The sequence below is a fragment of the Verticillium dahliae genome, genomic scaffold, assembly GCF_000150675.1.
Source record: "Verticillium dahliae VdLs.17 supercont1.17 genomic scaffold, whole genome shotgun sequence".
NCBI lineage: Eukaryota > Fungi > Ascomycota > Sordariomycetes > Glomerellales > Plectosphaerellaceae > Verticillium > Verticillium dahliae.
Window position 1 is genome coordinate 242,330 of NW_009276936.1, and position 23,088 is coordinate 265,417.

At 54.5% G+C, this 23,088-nt stretch overlaps 7 protein-coding genes across 7 annotated transcripts; 4 read left to right on the forward strand and 3 right to left on the reverse strand.

Moving 5' to 3' along the window:
- The first annotated feature begins 139 nt into the window (after positions 1–139).
- On the forward strand, positions 140–2,880 carry VDAG_07561 (HET domain-containing protein). Its single transcript, XM_009656466.1, has 2 exons — positions 140–1,174; positions 1,226–2,880. Exons 1-2 carry the CDS (start codon positions 231–233, stop codon positions 2,760–2,762), a joined length of 2,481 nt encoding a protein of 826 aa, XP_009654761.1. The 5' UTR covers positions 140–230; the 3' UTR covers positions 2,763–2,880.
- A 489-nt stretch (positions 2,881–3,369) lies between these two features.
- VDAG_07562 (uncharacterized protein) lies at positions 3,370–4,692 on the forward strand (the record flags this gene model as incomplete). The annotated part of the gene is made up of 2 exons (XM_009656467.1): positions 3,370–3,559; positions 3,620–4,692. The coding sequence occupies 2 exons, from the start codon at positions 3,370–3,372 to the stop codon at positions 4,690–4,692; spliced, it is 1,263 nt and encodes a 420-aa protein (XP_009654762.1).
- A 256-nt stretch (positions 4,693–4,948) lies between these two features.
- VDAG_07563 (sugar transporter STL1) lies at positions 4,949–7,100 on the reverse strand (the record flags this gene model as incomplete). The annotated part of the gene is made up of 8 exons (XM_009656468.1): positions 6,887–7,100; positions 6,766–6,827; positions 6,689–6,697; positions 6,239–6,638; positions 5,966–6,177; positions 5,827–5,913; positions 5,720–5,770; positions 4,949–5,665 (listed from the first exon to the last, which is right to left on the reverse strand). The coding sequence occupies exons 1-8, from the start codon at positions 6,981–6,983 to the stop codon at positions 4,949–4,951; spliced, it is 1,635 nt and encodes a 544-aa protein (XP_009654763.1). The 5' UTR covers positions 6,984–7,100.
- A 7,700-nt stretch (positions 7,101–14,800) lies between these two features.
- Positions 14,801–16,483, reverse strand: VDAG_07564 (polyamine transporter 1; the record flags this gene model as incomplete). The annotated part of the gene is made up of 3 exons (XM_009656469.1): positions 14,801–14,882; positions 14,948–15,250; positions 15,324–16,483. The coding sequence occupies 3 exons, from the start codon at positions 16,481–16,483 to the stop codon at positions 14,801–14,803; spliced, it is 1,545 nt and encodes a 514-aa protein (XP_009654764.1).
- An 834-nt stretch (positions 16,484–17,317) lies between these two features.
- On the forward strand, positions 17,318–18,376 carry VDAG_07565 (general stress protein; the record flags this gene model as incomplete). The annotated part of the gene is made up of 4 exons (XM_009656470.1): positions 17,318–17,382; positions 17,450–17,569; positions 17,621–17,986; positions 18,040–18,376. The coding sequence occupies 4 exons, from the start codon at positions 17,318–17,320 to the stop codon at positions 18,374–18,376; spliced, it is 888 nt and encodes a 295-aa protein (XP_009654765.1).
- A 1,349-nt stretch (positions 18,377–19,725) lies between these two features.
- On the forward strand, positions 19,726–20,803 carry VDAG_07566 (pectate lyase; the record flags this gene model as incomplete). The annotated part of the gene is made up of 3 exons (XM_009656471.1): positions 19,726–20,023; positions 20,078–20,322; positions 20,378–20,803. 3 exons carry the CDS (start codon positions 19,726–19,728, stop codon positions 20,801–20,803), a joined length of 969 nt encoding a protein of 322 aa, XP_009654766.1.
- A 321-nt stretch (positions 20,804–21,124) lies between these two features.
- Positions 21,125–22,696, reverse strand: VDAG_07567 (uncharacterized protein). The gene is made up of 4 exons (XM_009656472.1): positions 22,413–22,696; positions 22,122–22,343; positions 21,792–22,066; positions 21,125–21,710 (listed from the first exon to the last, which is right to left on the reverse strand). Exons 1-4 carry the CDS (start codon positions 22,583–22,585, stop codon positions 21,571–21,573), a joined length of 810 nt encoding a protein of 269 aa, XP_009654767.1. The 5' UTR covers positions 22,586–22,696; the 3' UTR covers positions 21,125–21,570.
- Positions 22,697–23,088: the final 392 nt, after the last annotated feature.

Sequence of the window (23,088 nt, forward strand, 5' to 3'; positions counted from 1 at the left end):
ACCAATGTTGACGGCGCTACAAGTCAAACTTGCATGAAAGCTGAAAATTGAGGGGCTACGACGAAGATGATAAAGATGGTATCGCGACAGTCAGACCTTAGAACCTGTGGTACAAGCATCGGACTGCAACCAGACTTGCAGTCATAGACCGATGGCCAGTTTTTGAAGAGCAACAGCAAACTCCCTCTATCGAATATTGACTGGGCTGGAAAACATCTATAGCCATCACCATGGATCATCTACCCAACTTCAAGTACAAGTCCGAGCCGTATCCCCGCGTGCCGCTGCTCTCCTCACAGCCCTATGATGGCCTCGAATTCGACGGCTACCAGAATCGCCGCGGCTTCCTACTTACCCCTCTCTACAACCGTGACTTTTCGCAAAAGCCGCGCGAAGAAACCGCCGATTTTCTTCAGACATGGCTGTTCTACGGGGCCATTCGCGAATTACTCACCGTTGATGAGCCCCCGGACCTCGGCCTCTTCATCGAGATGGATGACTACGGGTTCCGCGCCTCGACGCGCCACCTTGAACGGCTCATATCAGTATGGGCCGTCAAGATTGAAGCCCTCGCCAAAAAGTCGGTCGAAGAGTGCCGCGCCCAGCTGACCCGTGTCGGCGTCGCCCTCAACACCATCAATAAGATCTACCACAACCTGCTTATTGTCCCCGACAGCCCGCTGCCTTGGGAGGTGACGCTATCGTTCGGCGTGCTGGGCTGCACCATGGACCACGCGCTCAAAGACATTTTCAACCTCGGCCGCGGCCGCACTTGGGGGCTCGACAGCCTGGCTGCCACGAGAATGGCTGCCGCTGGCTGGTGTCCTCGCGACGTGGCCGTTGCACAGGAGTTCTTGTCAGAGCTACCCATGTTCTGTGCGAGCTTCATGGAGAGGCGCACTGTGCCGTTTGATCACTGGAACTGCTCGAGCGCGACGTGCCTCCTGAACAACATTGACGAGAAGACATATGTCACGCAGCATCGCACACAAGGCTGCAGGTGCCACATGGTTGGTGTGGATCAGAGCGAGGTGCATCGGATCATTGAAAAGGGGGGCATACCGGTCATCTGGATCACGAGCTCTGGAGTGGATGCATACGGATCGCCCGTGCTGGACATCAAGTTGAAGAACGGCGGGCTCATGATGAACACCTACATCGCCATCAGCCATGTGTAAGAGCCATGACCCTATGTAGGTGGCAACTCTTTATTAATACTTGGCAGTTGGTCTGATGGACTCGGAAACCCGCACGCGAACACGCTTCCCCTCTGCCAACTGCAGTCCCTCTATGATCGACTCGTCGACATGAGCTGGAACGAGACGCTCCACGTCCTCAACACGACGGGCCAGGACATTGAATACAACGGACAGACAGAAAAGAAGATCATCGAGGGCATCGGCAAGGCCTTCAAGTTCATGGCTCCCGGTCTCCAGCGCGTCGTCGATCCGATCCGAGAATACCGCAAGAAACCCCTTGCCATCTGGCTTGACACGTTCTGCGTGCCACTGGAAGGCCAAAATCGAAAATTGGCCATTGCGAACATGGCCAAGATCTACTCTACCGCGCACATGACCATCGTCTTGGACTCGGAGCTGCAAGCTCTCGAGGCCAAGGGCTGTCTCGACGAAGAATTGGCCATTCATATTGGGTTGTCGGGCTGGCAGCGACGGGCGTGGACGTTCCAGGAGGGCGCCCTTTCGACACAGTGGCTACGTTTTTTGTTCAGGGATGGGCCAGCGCAGCTGCCGTTGTGGAAGAAGGAAAACCCCGATCAAAGCATCGCCCTGGGCTACACGATGCCAGGCTTCACCGACGGAATCGAGCGCATGCAGGGCAAGGCCCTCAATCTAACCACCAAGAGGCTCAACGGCACCCCCCATTATTCCAGGCCAGACGTTCCCAAGAGCCGGCTTGAGGAGATGGAGAGGAACAAGTTCACCTTTGCACTGCAATCGTATACGCTCGAGGAAACGAAGAAATTCTTCAGCGGCATGAAGCTCATGTGGAGCGCCACTCACATTTATTCGCACCCCGATGTCCTGGCGGCGCGCATCATTGCCATTTGGGAAACGATGCGGTTGCGGGCTACGAGCAAGGAGTCGGACAAGTTCATCTGCTTCGCCACCATGTGTGCGCTCAGCGGCAGCCAACGACAGCACTTGCCAGCGCTGTTCTCAGAGGATGAGCATGTTCGCATGCGGTGCTGGGTGCAGTTGCAGAGCATTGTGCCATCAGGGCTGCTCTTCATCCCGGGGCAGAGGTACGACGAGCCAGGCTTCCGCTGGCTTCCCATGGGCGTGTACCGAGAGCCACTTGTGGACGACGAGTACGCCGAGCGCGAGAGCGAGGCTGAGGGCGGCGCTCTGCTGTTCTCCAAGCCCGGCTGGATCATGGACGATGCGCCGGTTCGCTGCCTGCAAGACGGAATGTTTGTCGTTTCGGACTCGGTGACAAGCTTGCGATATACCGTTGAGCAGATCGACGCCCCGTCCAAGTCATCATCCTTTGCTCTGGTGCAGGGCGAGGCGATGGCTGTCGTACTCATGTGCCGGGTCGGCGAGCGTCCGCCGGAGGAGGGCGACAACATTAAAGAAATGGGCGCGTTGCTGAGAAGCGTTTCGCAGACGCCATCACGCATCCGCGGCGACTTTGTCTGTCGCGTTCGGGTTGGCTTGTGTATCGAGAGCGAAGGTCACTCTGGCGCTGTTCCCGTACCTGGAAGAACGATTTACGGAAGCCAGAAGTGGATACTTGGGTGATCGTGTGGGCTGTTCACTGATGATTATTGCACTTGTCTGATTTGATGGAGGGAATCCACGGAAAGCCTCGAGGTTCAGAAGTTCAGCTACGGCTATGGAATTCAATTGAGTTATCGCGGCCTCCTCTATACTCGAAGCGCGCCTCGTATAGCAAGCATACGCCCCGACACACATGGCAAGCACTGGAGTGCCACACATCGTACACTTCCAAGTCAAAAAAGTGCACGCTGCGTCCTTCTCGACGCTGGGCCTGTCGCTTGTGTCCAGCCCAGTTCAGCTCATGGTTCAGCTGACGGCGCCGCCACCACCGAAAACCCCTGACCCATGTCTCTAACGCGTCTGCCCTTGAGCTCGGAACGGGTCGCTCAGAGCTAGTGGTTCGGTGGTGAGCGCTAGCTATTATCTGGCCATCTACCCCCTGGGCCGCTGTAAGCGCCTACTGATCGGCTGAATCGTGCGATGTGTCTGCCTGAGATTTTTTAATGACGCGAATGAGCTGAGCATAACGCTTACGTCTCATGCTTCACAGCGCAATTTCACTCTGGCGAGCATCATCAAACGGCAGCTGTTGACAACTTGACGCTGGCCGTCTCGCTTCAGGCTCGCAATGCCGCCTAGGCTGCCTTTCATTGCGTCGCGCGGCTTCTCAACAGCCTCGACATCGAATGAGTTCAGAGACCAGTGGACGAGGCCTGGCGATGTCTTCAGCGTACTCCTCCTCCTCGGTGGTGAGATTGTCGCTCGCGCCCTGGCTCAACTTGCCGGGCGTGGAGTGGCGCCTGTCACCTTCTCTTTCGGTAGGCTCATTGCCCCCTGACTTGTTCCGGTCCGTCACAACGGCTCACACCGACATGCAGGATGGGTAGCGTATTCGCTGTCGGCACTGACCTCCGCCGTCGGCGAGAACAAGCTCATGCCCCAGGCGCCAGACTGCCAGTGCATCGTCATGAACGGCAAGACGGGCATCCAGATGGAGAACTCGAGTTGGATCATCGGCAGGATGGTGCGCGACTTTGAGACGTGGTGCCACCCAGGCACCAGGGCCAAGACGAACGAAGTCCTCGACGAGCGGTGGCTCGAGATCAAGGCCAAGGACGGCCAGGCCCCGCGCCCCATTCGCGGCGGCCTCATCGTCTCCGTGTACCGCCCGAGCACCGAGCGCAAGCCGGGCCTGCCCGAGCACGACCTCGTCTACTGGAGCGGCTTCGTCACCATGGCGCTCCAGCTCGGCCTCGCCGCCGTGCCGCTCGCCGTGTCCGGCCACTGGGGCATCCTCCTCATCACAGCGTGCGGCACGCTGCTCGCGCTGCTGACGGGCCTGCTGCCGCAGTGGCGGCTCGAGAAGTGGGCGTGCCGCATGAGCTCGCGCGACGCCTACGTCCTGACGCGCGGCAACGGCGCCCAGCACGCCATTGTCATCCTCGGCAACGGCCACGGCATGAACCTTGCCGACCTGGCCGCCGGCCAGAACAACCTCGACACGTCGGCCCACCACTGGACGCGGGGCTCCGTGCTCGCCCTCGCCATCCTGTGGATCCTCCTGCTCATCACGGCCGCCGGCATCAGGGACGACACGTGGTTCCTGCTGGCCATCGGGGGCCTGGGCATCCTGCAGAACGTCTTCGTCGCCGGCTGGACGCGCCGCCCGGAGCATTTTGGGGTGCCCCTCGATTTCGTCGAGGCCATTGGCAAGACAAAGGTCATGCGGACGCTGTTTGAGGTCGAGGAGCGGTACCCGGGCCTTGGCCGTGTCATGAGGGATGAGTTCTTCCCGGGGGCGCTTCTGCCGGAGGAGATCCTACGCTGGCAGGAGTTCGAGAAAAACAGGACCGAAGGCTCGAACAGCAGCAACTCTCAGTCCCTGCTTGATGTGCCTCGGCAAGAACCGCCGCCGCCGCCAGTCCAGGACAGCGCACGTGGAGCGAGTTGATGGGATAGCCGTTGTTCACAATGAAAATCGCACAGTATTTTCTTATGATCAGGTACAACTTGACTTTCTCTCTATGAAAATGAGCTCCTGTATAACATGTGCAAAGAAGGCCCCAGGCCTTCGATGGAAAAATAAGGGGGTATCTGTGCAGAATGTAAGCGCCTTTGCGCGCGGCAGGGCGATTCCATTCTTCGACTTCCGCCGTCCTGGCGTGAAACTTTCCCAGTCTCTGCTCCCGCTAGCACTATCCTCCGGTCTAGTTCTCGTTGCGCTTGCGCTCGTCGTCTACGCGGTTGAACATGCCGTCGGCGGACCGCGAATCGCTGCCGTCGACCGAGTGGTGCATGTGGCGGCCCTTCTCCTCAGCGTCGTCGTGGTCGATCAGCAGCTCGCCGTTCTTGCCGTAACGCCTCGGCTCGTCGTGGGCAATCTTGACGACGGAGAACCAGCCGGCGGCGCCCTTGGCCTTTTGGAAGATGGCGTCCATCTCCTCGAGGGAGCGGTAGGCCGTCTCCGGGTAGAAGAAGTAGACGACGGGCACTATGACGGCGTTGATGACGGCGAAGATGAGGTACGTGTAGTGTCCAATGTCGTTGAAGCTGACAGGCGTGATCATGACGACCATGAAGTTCCAGATCCAGTTGGCCGACGTGCTGAAGCCGTTGGCGGGCGCGCGGATGCGCAGCGGCACAATCTCGGCCGGGTACAGCCACGTCATGCCGAGCCAGCCGATGGCGAAGAAGGTGTTGAAGATGAAGAGGAAGACGATGCCCGTGATCTGGAAGGCGGTGCCGTCCTGGGAGTTGACGCCCGTCAGGATGGCCATGGTCGCGGCCTGGCCTGCTGCGCCGAAGAGCATGAGCTTGCGGCGGCCGACGCGCTCGACGAGCCAGATGGGAGGCAGCGAGGCGAGGAAGTACTCGGTTCCATTGAGAGCTGCTAGAAGGCGGGACATGAACGGCGACATGCCGAGCTGTTTTCTCGTCAATATTCGCTCGTGTGCCTTTGTCAGGGCCATGAGACTTACTCCGCTGTAGATGACCGCTGCGTAGTAGGTGATGAGGTTGATGCCGCTGATCTGGAGCACGGGTCAGCGGCATTCTTCTGCCAGTTTAAAAGGTGAGTTATACGAACCTGCTGGAACATCTGGTTGACGTAGGCCAGGACGACACGGTGCAAATGGCGGTTCTCGTCGTTGGAAAACAAGTCCTTGAAGGAACCCTGAGACAACGTTAGTGCCTTGTTCAATGCACAGAGGGACAAGTCTACTGACCTTGGACATCTCGGTGACAGTCTCCTTGATGGACGTAAATTCGTTCTCGACAAACTGGTGATCCACGGGAAGATCGGCCAGCGCTGAGATCACCTCCCTGGCATCATCCTCGCGGCCCTTGAGCATGAGCCAGCGGGGCGACTCAGGAAGCTTCCAGACAGTGGCGAGAATGAGAATGCAGAAGACGATCTGGAAGGCCAGGGGGAATCGCCCTGCAGACAAGTGTCAATACTCGACCGAGGGGCATCACTGCTCGGGTAGGAGGGCTCTTACAGGCGACACTACCATCAGCAAAGCTGAAGCCAAGGTCAATCCAGTAACTAATCATGATACCGGCGGTGATGAGAGCGCCCTCGAACATAACCATCTTGCCGCGCTTGTGGGAGCTCGACGTCTCTGATTGCCACGTGGGCACCGTCGACGTGTTGATGCCGTTGCCGAGACCGGTGATGATGCGACCAACAATCAGGTGGGCGATGCCAAAGGCCGAAGCCTGCAGGGCGGCGCCGACAACCATGATGGCCGTGCCGAGGATGATCATACGCTTGCGACCCAAGGGGTTTCCGACGAAGATGGCAAGGATGGCGCCGAAGAAGCAACCGAGGTTGTAGCTTGCGATCGAGATGCCCTGGTGTGTGGCACGAGTACTCGACTCAGCGGCATTTGTGGCAGTCTAGCTTTCATTAGTACGGCCAGGGCTTGGCGCATGGTGAGAACACATACATCCGGGTCCTGGGGGGCAAATGGTTAGCAAGCTGCGTGATCACGAGGGACGCTTTCCAACGTTTCGAGTAACTTACAATCTCAGGGAACTGATCCAAGAAGATCCTCAGCGTCAGGATACCACCCATCACACCTTGATCTGCCAAGGGTTAGCCTTCCACTGAGCAAGCGGAACGTCAGACGTCGAGAGGCGCGTACCATAACCGAACAGCAAAAAGTCCATGCCAGCACAAAAGCCGATCATCCATCCTAGCTTCTTGCCGCGTAGGCCGAAGAACTTGTCCCCGATGCCCATGGTGTCTGATGAATAACAGTCGATCTTGTGTCGGAAAAGCAAAGTCAATAGTATGATGCGTTTGTGAAAGTCTTGAGGATCGTCAGGTCTGGTAGATACGGTCCACAAGTTAAGAGTAGGACAAGAACAATAAACTCCACGTGCCAATGTTCAGATTGAAGATCAGAGGAGACGCCCAGACTCATATACTTCCGGAGACTCTTGGAGAAGGCTTGTTAGTCCATTCTCCTCATGGGATCGCCCTCTACTCATCACGCTGAATTCTTTGGACTCCAACATCTCGAATGTGGAGCAACACATTAGACGGTTAGTAGACGAATCGTACCAAGACGTCATCGGAAACAACAACACCGCCCTATACCGAGTCAGGTCATCTACGAACCAGCTGTTGCCGATCAGGCAAGGTTCTGTTCTGTGACCCAGGAGTACTTTCATCCCAAATGTGGAGTCCTCATTTGATGCATTTGTTCTGTCGTTATCGCCCCGGTAAGACTCCTTACCGATGCTGGATCTGACCAATTACCTTCGTTTGGACTTCTGGAAGTCTCCTTTTGTACCTTAACAACAATCAATCCACTTTGTTCAATTCCGTGGTGACAGTTATGAGCCCGGGCGACGATACAGCTCCTTGACCTTCGATATCTACAGCAGGGCGCCTACGGCCAATACGCCTGCTGCGAAGCTGTCTACAGCTGAATCGCCGCTGCACTTCAACAGTCAATTGACGCGACGTTTCGCCATTGACGACCACTGGCCAAGGGCCGTTACCGACATCCTCCAGGAGAGCGATCATCTCTCCACGACACATCGAAGCAGGAGAAATCAGCTCCTCAAGACCAATTGAACCTCCGAGACGTGTGGCCTAGGGCTTGAGTACACGCGGGGTCAATTGATGATATTCAACATACACGCGATCAGTCGCGACCATCGAACGACCTCCCCGACGGTCTCCGACAACGCCCAGGGATCCTCAAGATGGACTCTGGTAAGCACAGAGTGACACTTACAAGGAGGGAGGAATGGAGGACATGGCTCAACTCCGTCAGAGCCGTGGCGACCTCCTACGAGGCCTGGGATCTAGTCGACCCAGACAAAGAGGCTGACAGGCGGCCCAAGAGGGCCAAGAAGCCAACAGCACCGTCATTCGAAGATGAGACGCGAGATCTCAGCACACTGCTGACGTTGTACAAGATCCATTTGGACATCTACAACAGGGAGTCAGCGGGCCTCCAGGAGGTCCAGAAATACATCCTCAACACAGTCGACAGGAGCCTTTCGGCCGTCTTCATGAACGAGGAAAGCAGCCAGGAGTGGCTCAAGGCGTTGAAGGACCACTTCGCCCCTTCCGACATGGGACAGAAACAATACATTCGCCAGCGCTGGGAGGAGCATATGGCGATGATCAAGAAGATGGACCATGAGAAGTGGGTTGACGACTTCATCCTACTCTGTATCGAAGTTGAGAAGCACGGGATTCCTCAGCTTAAAGAAGCCGCAGATCAAAATGTTCAATTCCTTCGGGCAATTCTTTCCGTGTCTCCAGGGTGGGCCGAAGCAGAGTGCGCCCACCAAGTTCGCCGGGAGCTGGATGATCGTGATGGAGGGAAGGTACTGGCGTTGAGGTACAAGAGCTACCTTAGAGACTACCAACCGCATCGCCTCACCACCAAGCCATCTCAGACGTCCTTCTACAGCGACTCGGTGACCTTCATGGGCAAGGACCGGAATGGTCAAAGTGATCGGACGAGTGCCCAGGATTCCCATCGTGACTCTCCTCAACAGCCAAACAGCTCGCCTTCTCGCAGACCATTCTGCGACTGTGTACAGCAGAAGAGGGCACCCAAGGCGTGTCAGCCCATCTGTCTGTGCCCAAATATCGCGGAACACCGGAGGAAGAAGAGCTATCAATCCGATCAGAGCCTGCTGGACTACATTGACGAAGCGAAGAAAAGGATGAAGCCAAGCACATTGCAATTCTGGAACGAGAAAATCAAGGAGGACAAAAAGAAGCGGCAGGAGGCAAGAGGCACCAGTGGAGTCGCCGTCTCTGCTTTTAACAACTTCCTCGGTGACGATGATGAACAGAGCTGCGATGACGAGTACACCAACTTCATGAGCAACTTCTCCGTCGCTGATTCGGACGAGTTTCAACGGACAAACCGAGGAGGGGATCTCCGTCACGAGTTCCTGATCGACTCGGGTACACCCAACCATATAACCAACAACAAAGACCTCCTCACCAACTTTCGCGAGGCCACCGACACTGTAAGATACAGCACAGGAGGAGGCAAATCAAGCCCCGTCGAAGGGCATGGCACGATGGCCATCGACACCCTCGACAGCAAGCAGAACGTCATCAGCATCACCTGCCATGATGTCTCGTACATCAAAGACTACCCGACGACGCTTATTTCAGCCAGGCAGCTCCAACGCCAAGGACTCGGACTGGACTCCCTCAGGAACATGCTGTTCAACCCAGCCACTGGCTCAGAGATCCCACTTCAGGAGAAGGGTGGCCAGTATGCGGTGAACACCCTACATAGCACCACTTCCTTCTATCACTCCAAGAAGCAGAGAGCCGCGATGGTCAGCGACTCGAGGCTCTGGCACGAACGGCTGGCTCATGCCCACCCAGAGGCCATACAGCAGCTGCCATACAGCTGTACTGGAGTTGGGGTGAAAGGGCCAACAACATTCGAATGCGAGTCTTGCGGGGTAGCGAAATCCAAGAAGATTGTATCTCGGAGACAGCCAACGTACACGACGACGAATCCATTTGAGCGCGTCAACCTGGACTTCTTCAGCCCTGGGAAGTCGTACAACGGCATGGAGTCGTGCCTTGTAATAACGGACGCATATTCGGGGAAGATTGTTGTCAGGATTCTGCCTGCCAGAGCAGATGGCTTCCAGGCGTTTATCAACTTTGAGATGTTTCTCTGGAGACAGTACCATCTGGTCATCAAGGTCCTGAGAGTTGACTGGGACTCAGCACTACGCAGCAATCTGGTTACTTGGTCAGAAGAGCGCGGCATTCTCTTGGAGAGATCAGCCGCAAGGACACCAGAACAGAACGGTGCCGCAGAACGCAATGGAGGCACGATATTCACCATCGCAAGAACCCTTACCTCGGCTGCTGGGTTCCCGGAGGATTTGTGGCCAGAGGTGGTACAAACCGCTGCATATCTCCACAATCTCACGCCGAAGGGACGCCTACAGTGGGCGACACCAGAAGGAAGGCTGAACGACTGGCTCAACTCCAAGGGCCTTGCCGCTCGAACTACGGCTCCAGGCCTGGCTCACCTGCGAAGATACGGATGCAGGGCGTATCCTCTCACGGCAGACGCCCAAGAGGGACGTAACCGAAAGCAGAAGCTGGCTCCGAGAGCCCACATCGGCTATCTCTGTGGATACGACAGCAGCAACATATACAGAATCTGGGTTCCAGAGATGAAAGCAGTATTGAGGACAAGAGACGTGGGTTTCGATGAGTCCACAGTTTTCAAGGACGCCCAATCCCCAAAGCCAATTCTACAGGACGAATTCCAGGCTTTGGACGTGCCCGTTGCGGACGCCCAGAATCCTTTCAACTCGTCACTGGACATTGACGAGTTCGATGTTGCCACCATCGACCTGTTCGAGAAAGCCCGGACATTCCAACTTGGAGGAAAGATCAACGCGGAGATACTGCGACCCCGGGAAGGTCACACAGCCAGCAGAGATGATGTCCTGCCGTCACCACGTCCAACTCCAGAGACGGAGACTGGACAAGGCCAGCCAGCTGTCTCTGAGGGGGTGGAAGATGCCGTAATAGACACCATTCAAGGGGCTGAAGATGCTGTGGAAGACACGATCCCCGTGCCAGACACCATTCAAGTGACTGAAGAGGCTATTGAAGACACTATCGAAGTAGCTCGGAGCCCTGAATCAACACCTCAACACACACCAGCTGATCAAAGTTCAGCTGAAGACGAGACAGAGACTGTGGAGGCCCGACCATCAGTGGCACCAGCCCCACAGCCGTCGCCATCAACACAAATCCAAGGCACTCGAAGGAGCGCTAGAGACAGAAAGCCGTCACAGTTCAAAGACGGCACCCCCACCGACCAGGCTCTAGGAGCCCGCCGCAGCAAGAAAATGCCTCCATCATCACATTTGACCGTGGAATACTCATTCTTTCACACTCAGACTCCATCGAACAAGAAACCGCTTCTCCGAACAGATATGCCCGCGGAGCCAAGATCCTGGAAGGAGATGCTTCATTCTGATCACAAAAAGCAGTGGCTAGAAGCAAGCGTCCAGGAGGTCAACACCATTGAAAATATGGACACAATCGAGCAAGTCCCCTTCGAATCGGTCGACCAGGAAATACACAAGGTTCTCGGGTTGACCTGGGTCTGGAAATACAAGGTTGACTCCACCGGCTACGTGACCAAGTTCAAGGCCAGGCTCTGCGTACGAGGAGACCAACAGCCCAAGAATGAGATGGAAACATACGCGTCGACACTGGCAGCCAAGACGTTCAGAACGTTGATGGCCATCTGTGCAGAGTTTGACCTAGACACGCACCAGTTGGATGCCGTCAACGCCTTTCCAAATGCACACCTCGACGAGACAGTCTACGTCTGGGCCCCTCAGGGCTGGGATCTCATGCAGGAGATGCAACAGAAGAAGGGCGCTCCACAGAGGCGCACGATTTTCAAGCTGAAGAGAGCTTTGTACGGTTTGCGCCGATCACCGCTTCTCTGGCACAAGCTGCTGTCCGAGGCTATGCGGAAGATCGGCCTCGTGGCTCTCGAGGAAGATAACTGTGTCTTCATGGGCAGAGGCATGATCATGTTCTTCTACGTTGACGACATCATCCTCATGAACCGCAAAGAGGATCGCCAAGCGGCCGAAGAGCTGAAGAGCCAGCTCAAGTCTCTGTTCGAGATGCGAGAACTTGGCGAGGTCAGATGGTTCTTAGGCATCAGAGTGGTCAGAGATCGTAGCCAGCGCAAGCTCTGGCTGTCTCTGGAGAACTACATCACTGAAAAGATGAAGGACCTCAACCTCCAGCCATCCACCAGAGGTCATTTGACGTCATTTGACGCCTCTATCAACAGACCCAGCACCTGCTCCAAAGGATTACGAAGCCTCTGCTGAATCCATTCAACTATACCAACGCAAAATTGGTTCCATCAATTACGCAGCAACCACAACACGACCTGATGTGGCCAAAGCTGCCTCAAGACTTGCGGAGTCTCTGCTCAGGCCGACAGAACTCCATCACCTTGCAGCAGACCACTGTCTCCGCTACCTCTATCGCACAAGGACTCTCTCGCTGTCCTACGGAGGATCAGGAGACCATTCTACATCGCTGTATTGTGCGAGCGACGCATCATTCGGCGATGATCCCATCACCAGATTTAGTTCACAAGGATACACCACCATGCTCTTTGGAGGTCCAATTGACTGGAAAGCTACAAAGCAGCGATCCGTGGTCACTTCTAGCACCGAAGCTGAGCTGGTGGCCCTCAGTGTCGCAGCGAGGAACTACCTTGCCACTCTTCGTCTGATCAAGGAGCTTCAGCTACGTTTTCATGGCAAGGTTCCGATCCAGATGTTCTGTGATAACCGCCAAACGCTGCTGTTACTCACTAGTGAGAGGCCTCAAGCCACTACGAAGCTCAAGCATGTTGACATCCATCGTCTTTGGATCCGACAAACAGTCAGACAGGGGAAGATATCCGTGGACTGGATGAGCACTGACAAGATAGTGAGCGATGGGCTTACAAAGATTCTCCCGACTCAGAAGCATCAGAACTTCGTGAAGCTTCTGCAGATGGAGTGCGTACCAGCGGTCCACCAGTGAACAGCTTGCTCAATTTCGCCCACCTCTCCTAACACTTACACACATCCTTATTTGCTTCACAAGCACGATTTCCTTCATCTGCCCTGAGAACGCCAACTGTTCCAAAGGCACCAAATTCTCTACCAAAAGCCGCCAACAGGCATCTGCCTGATCTTTCGTGGTTCAGATGGTCAGAGAGAGGCTCGCCTACCCATCTGAGGGGGTGTGTTGCCGATCAGGCAAGGTTCTGTTCTGTGACCCAGGAGTACTTTCATCCCAAATGTGGAGTCCTCATTTGATGCATTTGTTCTGTCGTTATCGCCCCGGTAAGACTCCTTACCGATGCTGGATCTGACCAATTACCTTCGTTTGGACTTCTGGAAGTCTCCTTTTGTACCTTAACAACAATCAATCCACTTTGTTCAATTCCGTGGTGACACCAGCCTCTCACGACGTTGCCCCATCTGTTTTACTCAATTCGGACTCCACAACCTCGTGCAACAAAGCGGCTACGAGGCCCAGTCGGGCAAAACGAACCAGTCAAAGACGGCCCCGTGCCCGGAAGGGTTCGAAATCCTGGAAACATCCTTCACCTTGTCGGCATGTCACCCGGAGGAAGTCTTGGCTTGAGAAAAGGCGAAAAAAATGTCGGCCGATACCTTGGGGGTTCACGTTCACGTTCGCCCTGCGAGTATTTGCTTTCACAGCCAAGGAATGCCTTTTTTGGACGTGCCGGGAAGGATGAAAATCCAACACAATGGTTGCAAATTCAAGCTGCCAGTTGATGACTGTGCTGTGCTCTCATCCACAATCCCCGGAATCGGGAATCACGATCCCAGATTCGTCTTCCCTTTCGGACCCAGTCAAACCGCTTCTGCTCCACGAGGTTGACATCATCAGCCTCCACCGCTTTATTCTTGCGATATTTTCCCAGGGTGTAGAAAATTTTGACGTTCTCCACGTCGAGACGTGACACGACCAACATGCGGCGAAGAACGGGCTGTCGGGACGGGGCCAAGACGTCATGGCTCTGGAGGACACCCACTGAGCTGTGGGATGTGCGGGTCAAGCCTCTGCCGCCTTACCAGGCCCCTAGCTTCAAGCCTTACCATGTAGCCAAGTGCCATGAATCCGGGGAACCGGCCTTGGTCACTTGCAGGCCGATCTTTCCCCTAGGCCTAAACGGGGATCCCGAGGTTGACGCTGGGCATGAGCAAGGGCGGGAATGATGGTTCCTGTCATGCGAGCAGAAGGGGAAACCTTCTCGCTGGTTCGTTTCCCCAACTGGCCTGATCGATCCGACCATATTGGTGTCGTAGTCAAGCCTGGTCAAGCAGCGCAGTGGTCGAGGATACCACAATCCGAGGGCATGGCTCAATCTGGGGTTGGCTGCCCACGGTTTTGCGATCCCGCCACCCGTCCATAATTATAAGCTCTCCAGCCTTGGGGGACAGACCTGACTTTCCTCAACAAGGTAATCCGAGCAGGTACAATGTTGTGTTAAAGTGCGTGATAACCGCTCTGCCGTTGCACCACCAGTCGTTGGCGATCCTCTGCACACCCCACCCACCCACAGGTGCTCAGAATGGTCCAGGACATCAATCCGTGTCTTTGCATCGGACCGAATAAATCAATTAAGAAGCTCACAGCCCATTTATACTACCTAATCACATGGCCACAAAGTGCTATGCTCGCCGACATTAGTTGCTTTTATACAGCTCCCTTGAACCTCAAGTCACATGGAGAGAGACGTAAATGCTTTTCGCACAGACCAAAAGCTAAGACGTGACGCTCAAGATGCATTGCGTGCCTGAGCCTTGCAAGGCGCCCTCTTACTGGGACGTACATGCGTGTCGAAGACGCTTATAAATGCTGATCACGAGGCCAAACACAGCGGAAATCAGCCTGGTTGGATTGGACGTAAGCTAAGTACTTGATTTCTATGCTCTATACGTTGCGAGCATTGCTCGGTGGTGTTTTGAAACACTCATACATATCGTACAAAGGTCTCTTTGCCGTCTTGTGCCGCCCCACGATGCGGCTTGGCTTTCCCTGCCGCCTGCCATTTTCTAGATTCGAACATCATGCGGCACTGTACAGATGTGCTGTCTCGGTAGCACCAGTAGGAACGTACTTGCTCCTGGCCCGTATCCTGGAACCATACCGGTAAAATATGAACGGGACTGGTGCAAGCAGCACCGCAACTCCGGCAATCAGCGAACCTCCGCCGCCCACGTCAAGTGCCTCAAACATGAAGCTCGTAAACAGCGGCGCAGTTGCGCTCCCGAGAGAGCGGGCGAATATGTTGGCAGCCACAGCGGACGAAGCGAGATGTTGATACGTGTCCAGCAAGTAGTTGGTCAACGCAACAAAGATGAGCAGAAGACTCGCCGATAGGAAAACACCTGCGATCGTGGGCACCGACCAGTGTATTGAGCTGCAGTAATTAGCTGAGTCCTGTCATACAGAGCACGCCTTCCCTCGTGAACACGGCACAAAGACTGACTTACTTGAATTGGCCTGTCCATGCAAACCAGAACATTGTAATCGGGAAGCCGACACCGCCGATCATGGCCATGAGCAGACGGTCTTCTGGTGGGAGCTCTTCTCTGCTCTTGCTTCGGCACATGCGACGCCGCGTATCCAGGGAGACTATAACAGCCCCGAGACCGGCCCCGAGTACCGACCCCATCAGGGGGAGCTGGCCAACACCAGAGTTCCACCCCCGCATGTCCTGGAAAACGATGGGGTAGATACTGAACAACATGTAGTACAATGTGAAGACAAACGCCATATAGATGGCGCATGCGGTAGAAATGGGATCGATGAGGAGGCACCATGGTCGGGTGAGGGCAATCTTGTAGATGCCGAGGAGAGAGGGGCTCGTGGCCTCCGCGTACGACGTGACGTTCTCATAGCCGGGGATTTTGGCAGCGCGGATACAGCGAGCCTTCTGGGACTGGATCGTAGGCGCATGTGTCTCGGGCAGCGTCAGCATGGGGATCGCTGCAGCGGCCCAAAACCACAACGCCGTGTAGAATGCCCAGCGCCAGTCCTTTTTCAGCTCGCAGAAACCAGAAACGATGGGCCCGACAGAAGGCCCCACCCAGCTGAAGAGGGAGAAGACAGCAGTGGCATTGCCTCTCTCGTCAGGTTCCCACAGATCAGCCAGAACGCCTGGGGCGATACTGATGCTCGCGGCGATGAACGTGCCGGCCAGAAAGCGTCCGACAAGCAGAGAAGCAAAGCTTGGGGGAAAGGCGCATAGGAATGTGAAGGCCATGTATATCGGAGACGTAGCAAAAAGCACGACTCTTCGACCATAGAACTCTGATAATGGTGCAAAAATGAAAGGCCCGGCGCAAAAGCCTAGAAGGAATACCGTGATGGACAGGCCGGCGACGTATTCAGAAACCCCAAAACTCTCAGAAAGGGAGACCAGACTGCCAGACGGCAAGCTGGAGGCGTAGTTACCATTGGTGGCAAGGAGGACTACAACGATCGTGATGTACCACTTGCGACCGACGGAAAAGTTCCGAGGGTTTTCTGGATCGTGGAGCCTAAAGTCGACATAATTGTTGGGACCGAGTGGTGGAGTGGCCTCTTGGATATCTCGACTCGCATAGGGAACAGCAGCCTGCGGATAGAGTATCTGCGCTCGACGGGGCATCTTCTCGTATTACACGCTCCCTGAAGTACTTGCGTCGAATGGCAACATGATATAAGATGAAGGAGTCGGGACTCTTTGCGGGGACAAGGCAAGAACATGCGGGACACGGTATGCTATATAACATAACTGCCAAGATGTCACGCCGGTGGGGAACGAGGGATGGAGCATCTTGGGAAGATCTTCTCTAAGGCGCGCGGATGTCTAGATCCGAAGCGGCATGATGCTGTGAAAGTCTCCAATGACACGCTGGATCCCACGGGATCTTGTGGATATGTAGGTGCCCCAGAGCTCAATAACATGCATGGTAATCGAAGGGGTTTTCGGTTCAATCCACGTTTGCCCAAAGTTTCTCAACACCATCCATTAACACCATTGAAAACAGTCGATGCGAAATCATCCAGTGCTACCAAATATCCCCCCGGCCTGACGCCCGTTTCGCTTTTTGAGAGTCGGTACGACACCATGCTGCATGCTCAAGCTGACTGAATGAGAGCTGAAGCGTTTGATTTGATGCCTGTCAAGTCGTACGAATTGTCAACACAGGAAGGCCAAGAATGCATGACGCTCTCAGGCAGTAAATGTCCGTGAATGCGGGGTTGAGACCGCATTCTTACATCATCCCGAAGCCCAGTCGTAAATGATGCTGTCATGACCACATACTCGCACCAAGCCGCCCGGAGATTGTGTCTGAGAGAAACACGATTTAATCTTCATGATGCCACATGGACTCCGTTTGAGATTCCTTGCTTCTTACATCGAACTAACATTTCAACGCACAAGACCTTGGATCAATAGTCATACTTGCCACTGAGCTCCATCAAAAAAGCCTTGAAAATGTCAGGAGGTGAAAGCGGTCAATTCAAGCCCGTGGAGGAGAAGCAAGCTCAGAGCCTGCCTGGGTATGTGAAAGTCGGAATGAAAGGACGTGTGCCTCGCAGACAACAGTCTAACCCGATGCATCGCCAGCCGAGAGCAAGACCTCGCGCCAAAGAGCGAGCCCACCAAGCTAGAAGGCAAGAATGATTTTCAAGAGTACCGTGCAGCTAAAAAGCTCGAAGGAAGCAAGGCCCTGATCACTGGCGGAGAGTAAGCACAGGTCATCTCCCCTCAACTTTATCGTGGCCTAACAACCAGCAGCTCGGGCATCGGCCGGTCCGTGGCCGTGCTATTCGCCCGAGAGGGTGCTGATGTGACAATCGTCTATCTCCCAGACGAACAGGAAGATGCCGAAGAGACGAAGCAGCTCGTCGAGAAGGAGGGCAAAGAATGCCTGCTTGTTGCTGGCAACCTTATGGAGAACGACACCTGCAAAAACGCCGTACAACAGCATATCGATAAATTCGGCAAGATTCACATTCTGGTCAACAATGCTGCGAAGCAAGTCATGTGCGAAGATTTTACGGATATTAACCTTGACGATGTGGAGAGCACATTCCGCAGTAATATTCTCCAGATTTTCGCCATCACGAAGTACGCGCTTAAGCACATGGAGAAGGGCGGATCGTAAGACCCCAATGTCTCCCATTAATCTGACAACCGTGCTCACAATGTTCAAGCATCATCAACCCAACTTCGACGGTAGCCTTCCGCGGCACCGCAGCCATGATTGACTATGCGTCTACAAAGGGTGCCATCACCTCATTCACGAGGGCCCTGGCGAAGCAGCTGGTCTCTAAGGGTATCAGGGTGAACGCGGTCGCGCCTGGGCCAGTACACACGCCACTTCAACCGGCCTCCAGGCCGGCAGAACAGATGGAAGGCTTTGGGAAGAAGTCGCAGCTCGGTCGCCCGGGACAGCCAAGTGAAGTTGCTCCCAGCTATGTCTTTCTTGCTACGAAAGACTCGGAGCTGTACTACGGCCAGATCTTGCATCCTTACCCATTGGGAGACTAGGTCCTCCACGCTGAAGTGGGGAGTTGCGAGTTTGGTGGTGAGGCATGGCTAAAGGTGACGACCGAGAAATCATGATTCCAATCATCGCAATGGCGACTGAATACCGAGATACGGCTGCAGGTCTGTCCACCAATCTTGAATTACATCCCCCGTGAGTCTGTCGGCTTGTACCAAGAAAAGAATATTGCACCCTTCGTCGTGCCAGTGGACCTGGTGAACTACAATGGGGTAACGAGTCAAAACTTGCGCTGTTGAGATTGAGTCAAGTATGGGGTGCCAAGGTAAAGGTGCTTTCGACCAGGCGTGTCGTGATCACAACCCTGACTGGCGGAAGCAGTGCTGTTGTAGTACGGCTTGGAGAACAAGCAATTGCTCCCATTGTTCAGTGTCTTCTGCAAGGCGCTTTCGAGTTGGCATCCGAAGCAGCGGGCCAAGTCCTTTTGAGATGACGGAATGCAGATCAGTTGCTGCCTACTTGTCTCTACTGGTGCGAAATATAAGTCTGTACATGATGACCTTGCACATGTGATCTCATGATTCAAATATACGGACTCCTGAAGCATTGAAAGTCCGGTGGCAGCGTGTGTGGAAGGATGTCGATCTTTTCGTGTCCCCCCCCCTGAAGGACTTGGCACCTCAAGCACCGCTTCGCACTTGGCCCCTTGGGGCGATGATGTGTTATTGCAGTGCTCCCCCCCGCAAAGAATGCCCCACGAATGCGAAGCATGGTTAGCGTGCCGAGCGCATGTTCACGGCCATGCAGGACATGGCAAATTTTCCTCCAATCGCCAAGGCTGAAAGGCGCAATGGAGGCCAATGATCTTGACCATCTCATCTGTCTGCAGCCCGGAAAGGTATTAGATGAGCAGGCCACGATGAGCGGTGCCTTGCTTAGTCGAAGATCACTACCGAGAAGGATGAAGGAGCCTCTATCTACCGAAAGCCGTCTGTGAAAGATGACAGTCATTCGAGTTTCAGGATCCTGGGGTAATTGTGGACAGCGCGTCTATGGCCTCAGCCAACCACCACCGGTCTGCAGACGTTTACTATGGGCTCCTTGCGGAAGATCGACAGCGGGATGGAGACCTAAATCAAGGTTATTCCGGAGAAGCTTACAGATGTGATCTAGTTGTTCTTGGTATGAGCATCGCGAGAAGGGAACAGCATTCAGCAAGCGACAATGTCATCAGAAGTCGCAATGGATGGTCGAATATAAAACAACGGCTTTTCCAGAGAAATATATGGGAAAGAGTTCTTCAGCGAGCCTCAGTTTAATAAACACGAACAGCATCCCTTCTCCTTCCACACTACTCAAATTCACCTTCTACAACCATCCTTCATTTGCAACCATGAAGTTCTCTCCCATTGCTCTGTTCGCCACGCTGGCCGTTGCTACCCCCATCACCTCCCGCAATACTCTGGCTCGTCGCCAGGCCAGCGAAGCCTGTCCCATTGGATACTGCACCGAGAATGGCGGCACCACTGGTGGCGCCGGCGGCGACACCGTTACGGTCACCACCGTTGACGCCCTGATCGAGGCCGCCCAGAGCGACGGCCCTCTGACCATCATTGTGTCTGGCCAACTCTCAGGGAACACTCGCGTCAGGCCCACCTCGGATAAGACTATTTTCGGTGAGGCTGGAAGCTGTAAGTCAAGTGTCATACCTTTTGCGATTGCCAATAGGGACTGATAAGTTCCAGCTATCGATGGTGTTGGCTTCTACGTCCGCCGTCAGAGCAATGTCATCCTGCGCAACCTAAAGATCACCAAGGTCGATGCTAGTAATGGTGATGCCATCGGTATCGATGAGTCTACCAACGTTTGGGTCGACCACGTTGACCTTTCTGGTGACCTGTCTGGCGGCAAGGATGACCTTGACGGTCTCTTTGATGTTTCTCACGGCGCGGATTGGATTACCATTTCCAACTCTTACCTCCACGACCACGTAAGCTTTGAACGACACAAATAATCTGGGAGAAGTAATGGCTAACTCTCTGTAGTGGAAGGGCTCCCTGATCGGACACTCTGACAGCAACGCCGGAGAGGACACTGGCAAGCTCCACGTTACTTACGCCAACAACCACTGGTCCAACGTTTTCAGCCGCGGTCCCCTCATCCGCTTCGCTACCGTCCATTTGATCAACAACTACTGGAACGGTCTCATTGATTCTGGTGTCAACACCCGCATGGGAGCCCAGGTCCTTGTCCAGAGCTCCGTGTTCGAGAACTCCGCTGAGCGCGCCATCTTCTTTGACTACTCTGACGAGACTGGCTACGCCGTTGCCGAGGATGTCGACCTTGGCGGCTCCGTGAACTCGGCTCCCGTGGGCACCCTGACCTCGAGCTCCCTGCCATACAGCATCCCTGCTCTTGGCTCAGGCTCCGTAAAGGCTGCCGTGGTCGGTACCGCCGGCCAAACCCTGTAAGCTGATACATCAACCTGGTTTGCTGGTCGAAACGAACAGTGATGGATGGAACTTTGGGGCGAGAAACAGTCCCTCCCGCACACGCTCTGCTAGAACAGGCGTGACGCTTTCAGATTTTGTAAATATTTCCTCTGCACATAAGAAAGTTATGAATGGTGTTTATCTCAAAACGCATCGATCCGCCTGGCGCGAGGTCCCGGTGGCAAAGCCTAAACTCGTTGACCAGCTCGCGATGGCAACCCCATCTGCATCCAAGCAAAATTTTATTCCTGGGTCTAACCGGCCTGCCCAAAACTCCAAACTCCTTGAGAAAAGCAACATCTAAAGGTCCATTGGCGTAAAAACATGAGCGAACCATTCGTCATCCAGTAGCTCTCCATCAAAGTCCGCCAGCTCAACGCCGTCCAGGGGTACGGAAGTGCCTTGCGTAGCCGGTGTCGGTAGACCCGTTGCCTCCCGTCTCGCCTTTGCCATTCGCTCTGTCATCTCCTTTTCCCAAAACGATTTCATCATACGAAGCATCTTCGCCGCCCTGACAAAGGTGAACTCCTCGTTGTCGTTGGGGGACGCCGTGGCCAAGTCTGCAGCTACTGTGCACCGTACTGCGAGCTTCTCCAACACTTGGGGAAGGTCGATGATGGTGCGCGCAGTGGCAATGTCCCAGATGGGATCGTCCATTGTCTGGAGACGGTGGAGATTGATGGCACAATGCGACATTTGCGCGAAGAATGTGAGCCCATAGTCGGGGCATGTAGAGAGCGGAATGACTAAGGCGAGGTCAAACCATGATTTGATGCTGTTGAGGCAGGCAAAAAGGGCCTCAAGACGCTGCGTGTTGGGAAAGTTCGTCGGAGAGTGTGCTTGTGATATGGCGCTTTCATGTATCGCGAGTTCCGTGTCGTGTAACCTACAAGTTACAATATCTATAGAATGTCAGAACTTCTATTGTCCAGGGTCAACTGTGAAATGGGAGACTTGGTACTCGTACCGTTGGCTTTGACCTCTGGTGCAAGAGCCTGATAAACTGCGTGTAGCTTCGAATACAGCGCCTTTATGTACAAAGTGGGCGGTGGTGCGGCCCATCCCATAGTGTCGCGAGGCGAATAGATACTGATAGCCTCGTCGTGAATGAGCTGCATTCTCACCATTGCTATAAGAGTGCGGTCGTTTGGTATCACTTTTGACTTTTCGAGTACGTCCAGACAATCATCCATGTGCTTCGTCCAGCGCATACTGTCCATTTTCTTGACAAAGGATGCAACACTGGTAGCGTCAGTCTCAAGAAACAAGCCGCCAACAGGCAAGAGCAAAAACCTACGTTGCGCTCAGGAGATATGCTGCCAAGACGGTGCGTCGCTCCTCCATTGTCCGTGGGGGAGAGACGGCAGAGTAGGGGTTATTGAGTCCAATGGATTTCCAATACAAAAGTGGTGTAGAGAACTTGGAAAGCTCTTTGGTGAGGCCAAGATCGTAAACTAGCGCAATTGCAAGTTGGGTGTAGAAGCAAAAGAAGGGCTTTGAGCCCGGTTGTACGTTGATCCTGCGGGTGAAACAAAGTCAGCTTCTGTATTCATCGTTTCAGGTTCAAGTTGTCGTGATGATTACCCACCACGCCATGAATGCAATGAGACCAAGAAGGTAATCCATGTTTCTTTCATGTTCCATCATGAGTTTCTGACTGATTATCCATCGGATACGCTCGCTCATATCCAGCTGTAGAGGTCTTGACCGCGTCGAGATGGCCATGATGCACAGCCAGAGAAAAGGGCGCTCCTGGCGCATTTGTAGTGCTGAGGCATACTGTGAAAGGTCGACAAACGGAAAGTATCGCAAGTGACCGTCTCGGAAATTTATGAAAAGAAGTTCGGCCTCTTGTTGTGTAGGTTCGGGCCCAGACGTGAGACTATAGCTATAGATTCCACCGTGAACTTGTGTAGATGAGGCCGGTGTGCCCTGGCATAGTGGGTTTGTGGATTGAGATGTTGATGCATAGGGTGCGTCTTCATATGGTGTTGTTGATCCTTCAGTTAGAGAGGTGGGGTCACCTGATACGGAACTTTCAAGATCTGCGGAGAGGTTTCCATGTCCTGAGGCCCTTAGGAGAACGGCAAGATGATCTAGCTTCTTCTCCAGATGAGCAGTACGACTGTTGACTTGCTTCTTGGATCGTTTTCGGACGCTGGGCGCTGGCTGACATGTTTTGCTGAGGCGATGACACCTAGCTCAGGTGTCAGCGAGATGTCCAGGCACAAGAAGTCATGTGGGATGAATGAGAGTCAGGCTGT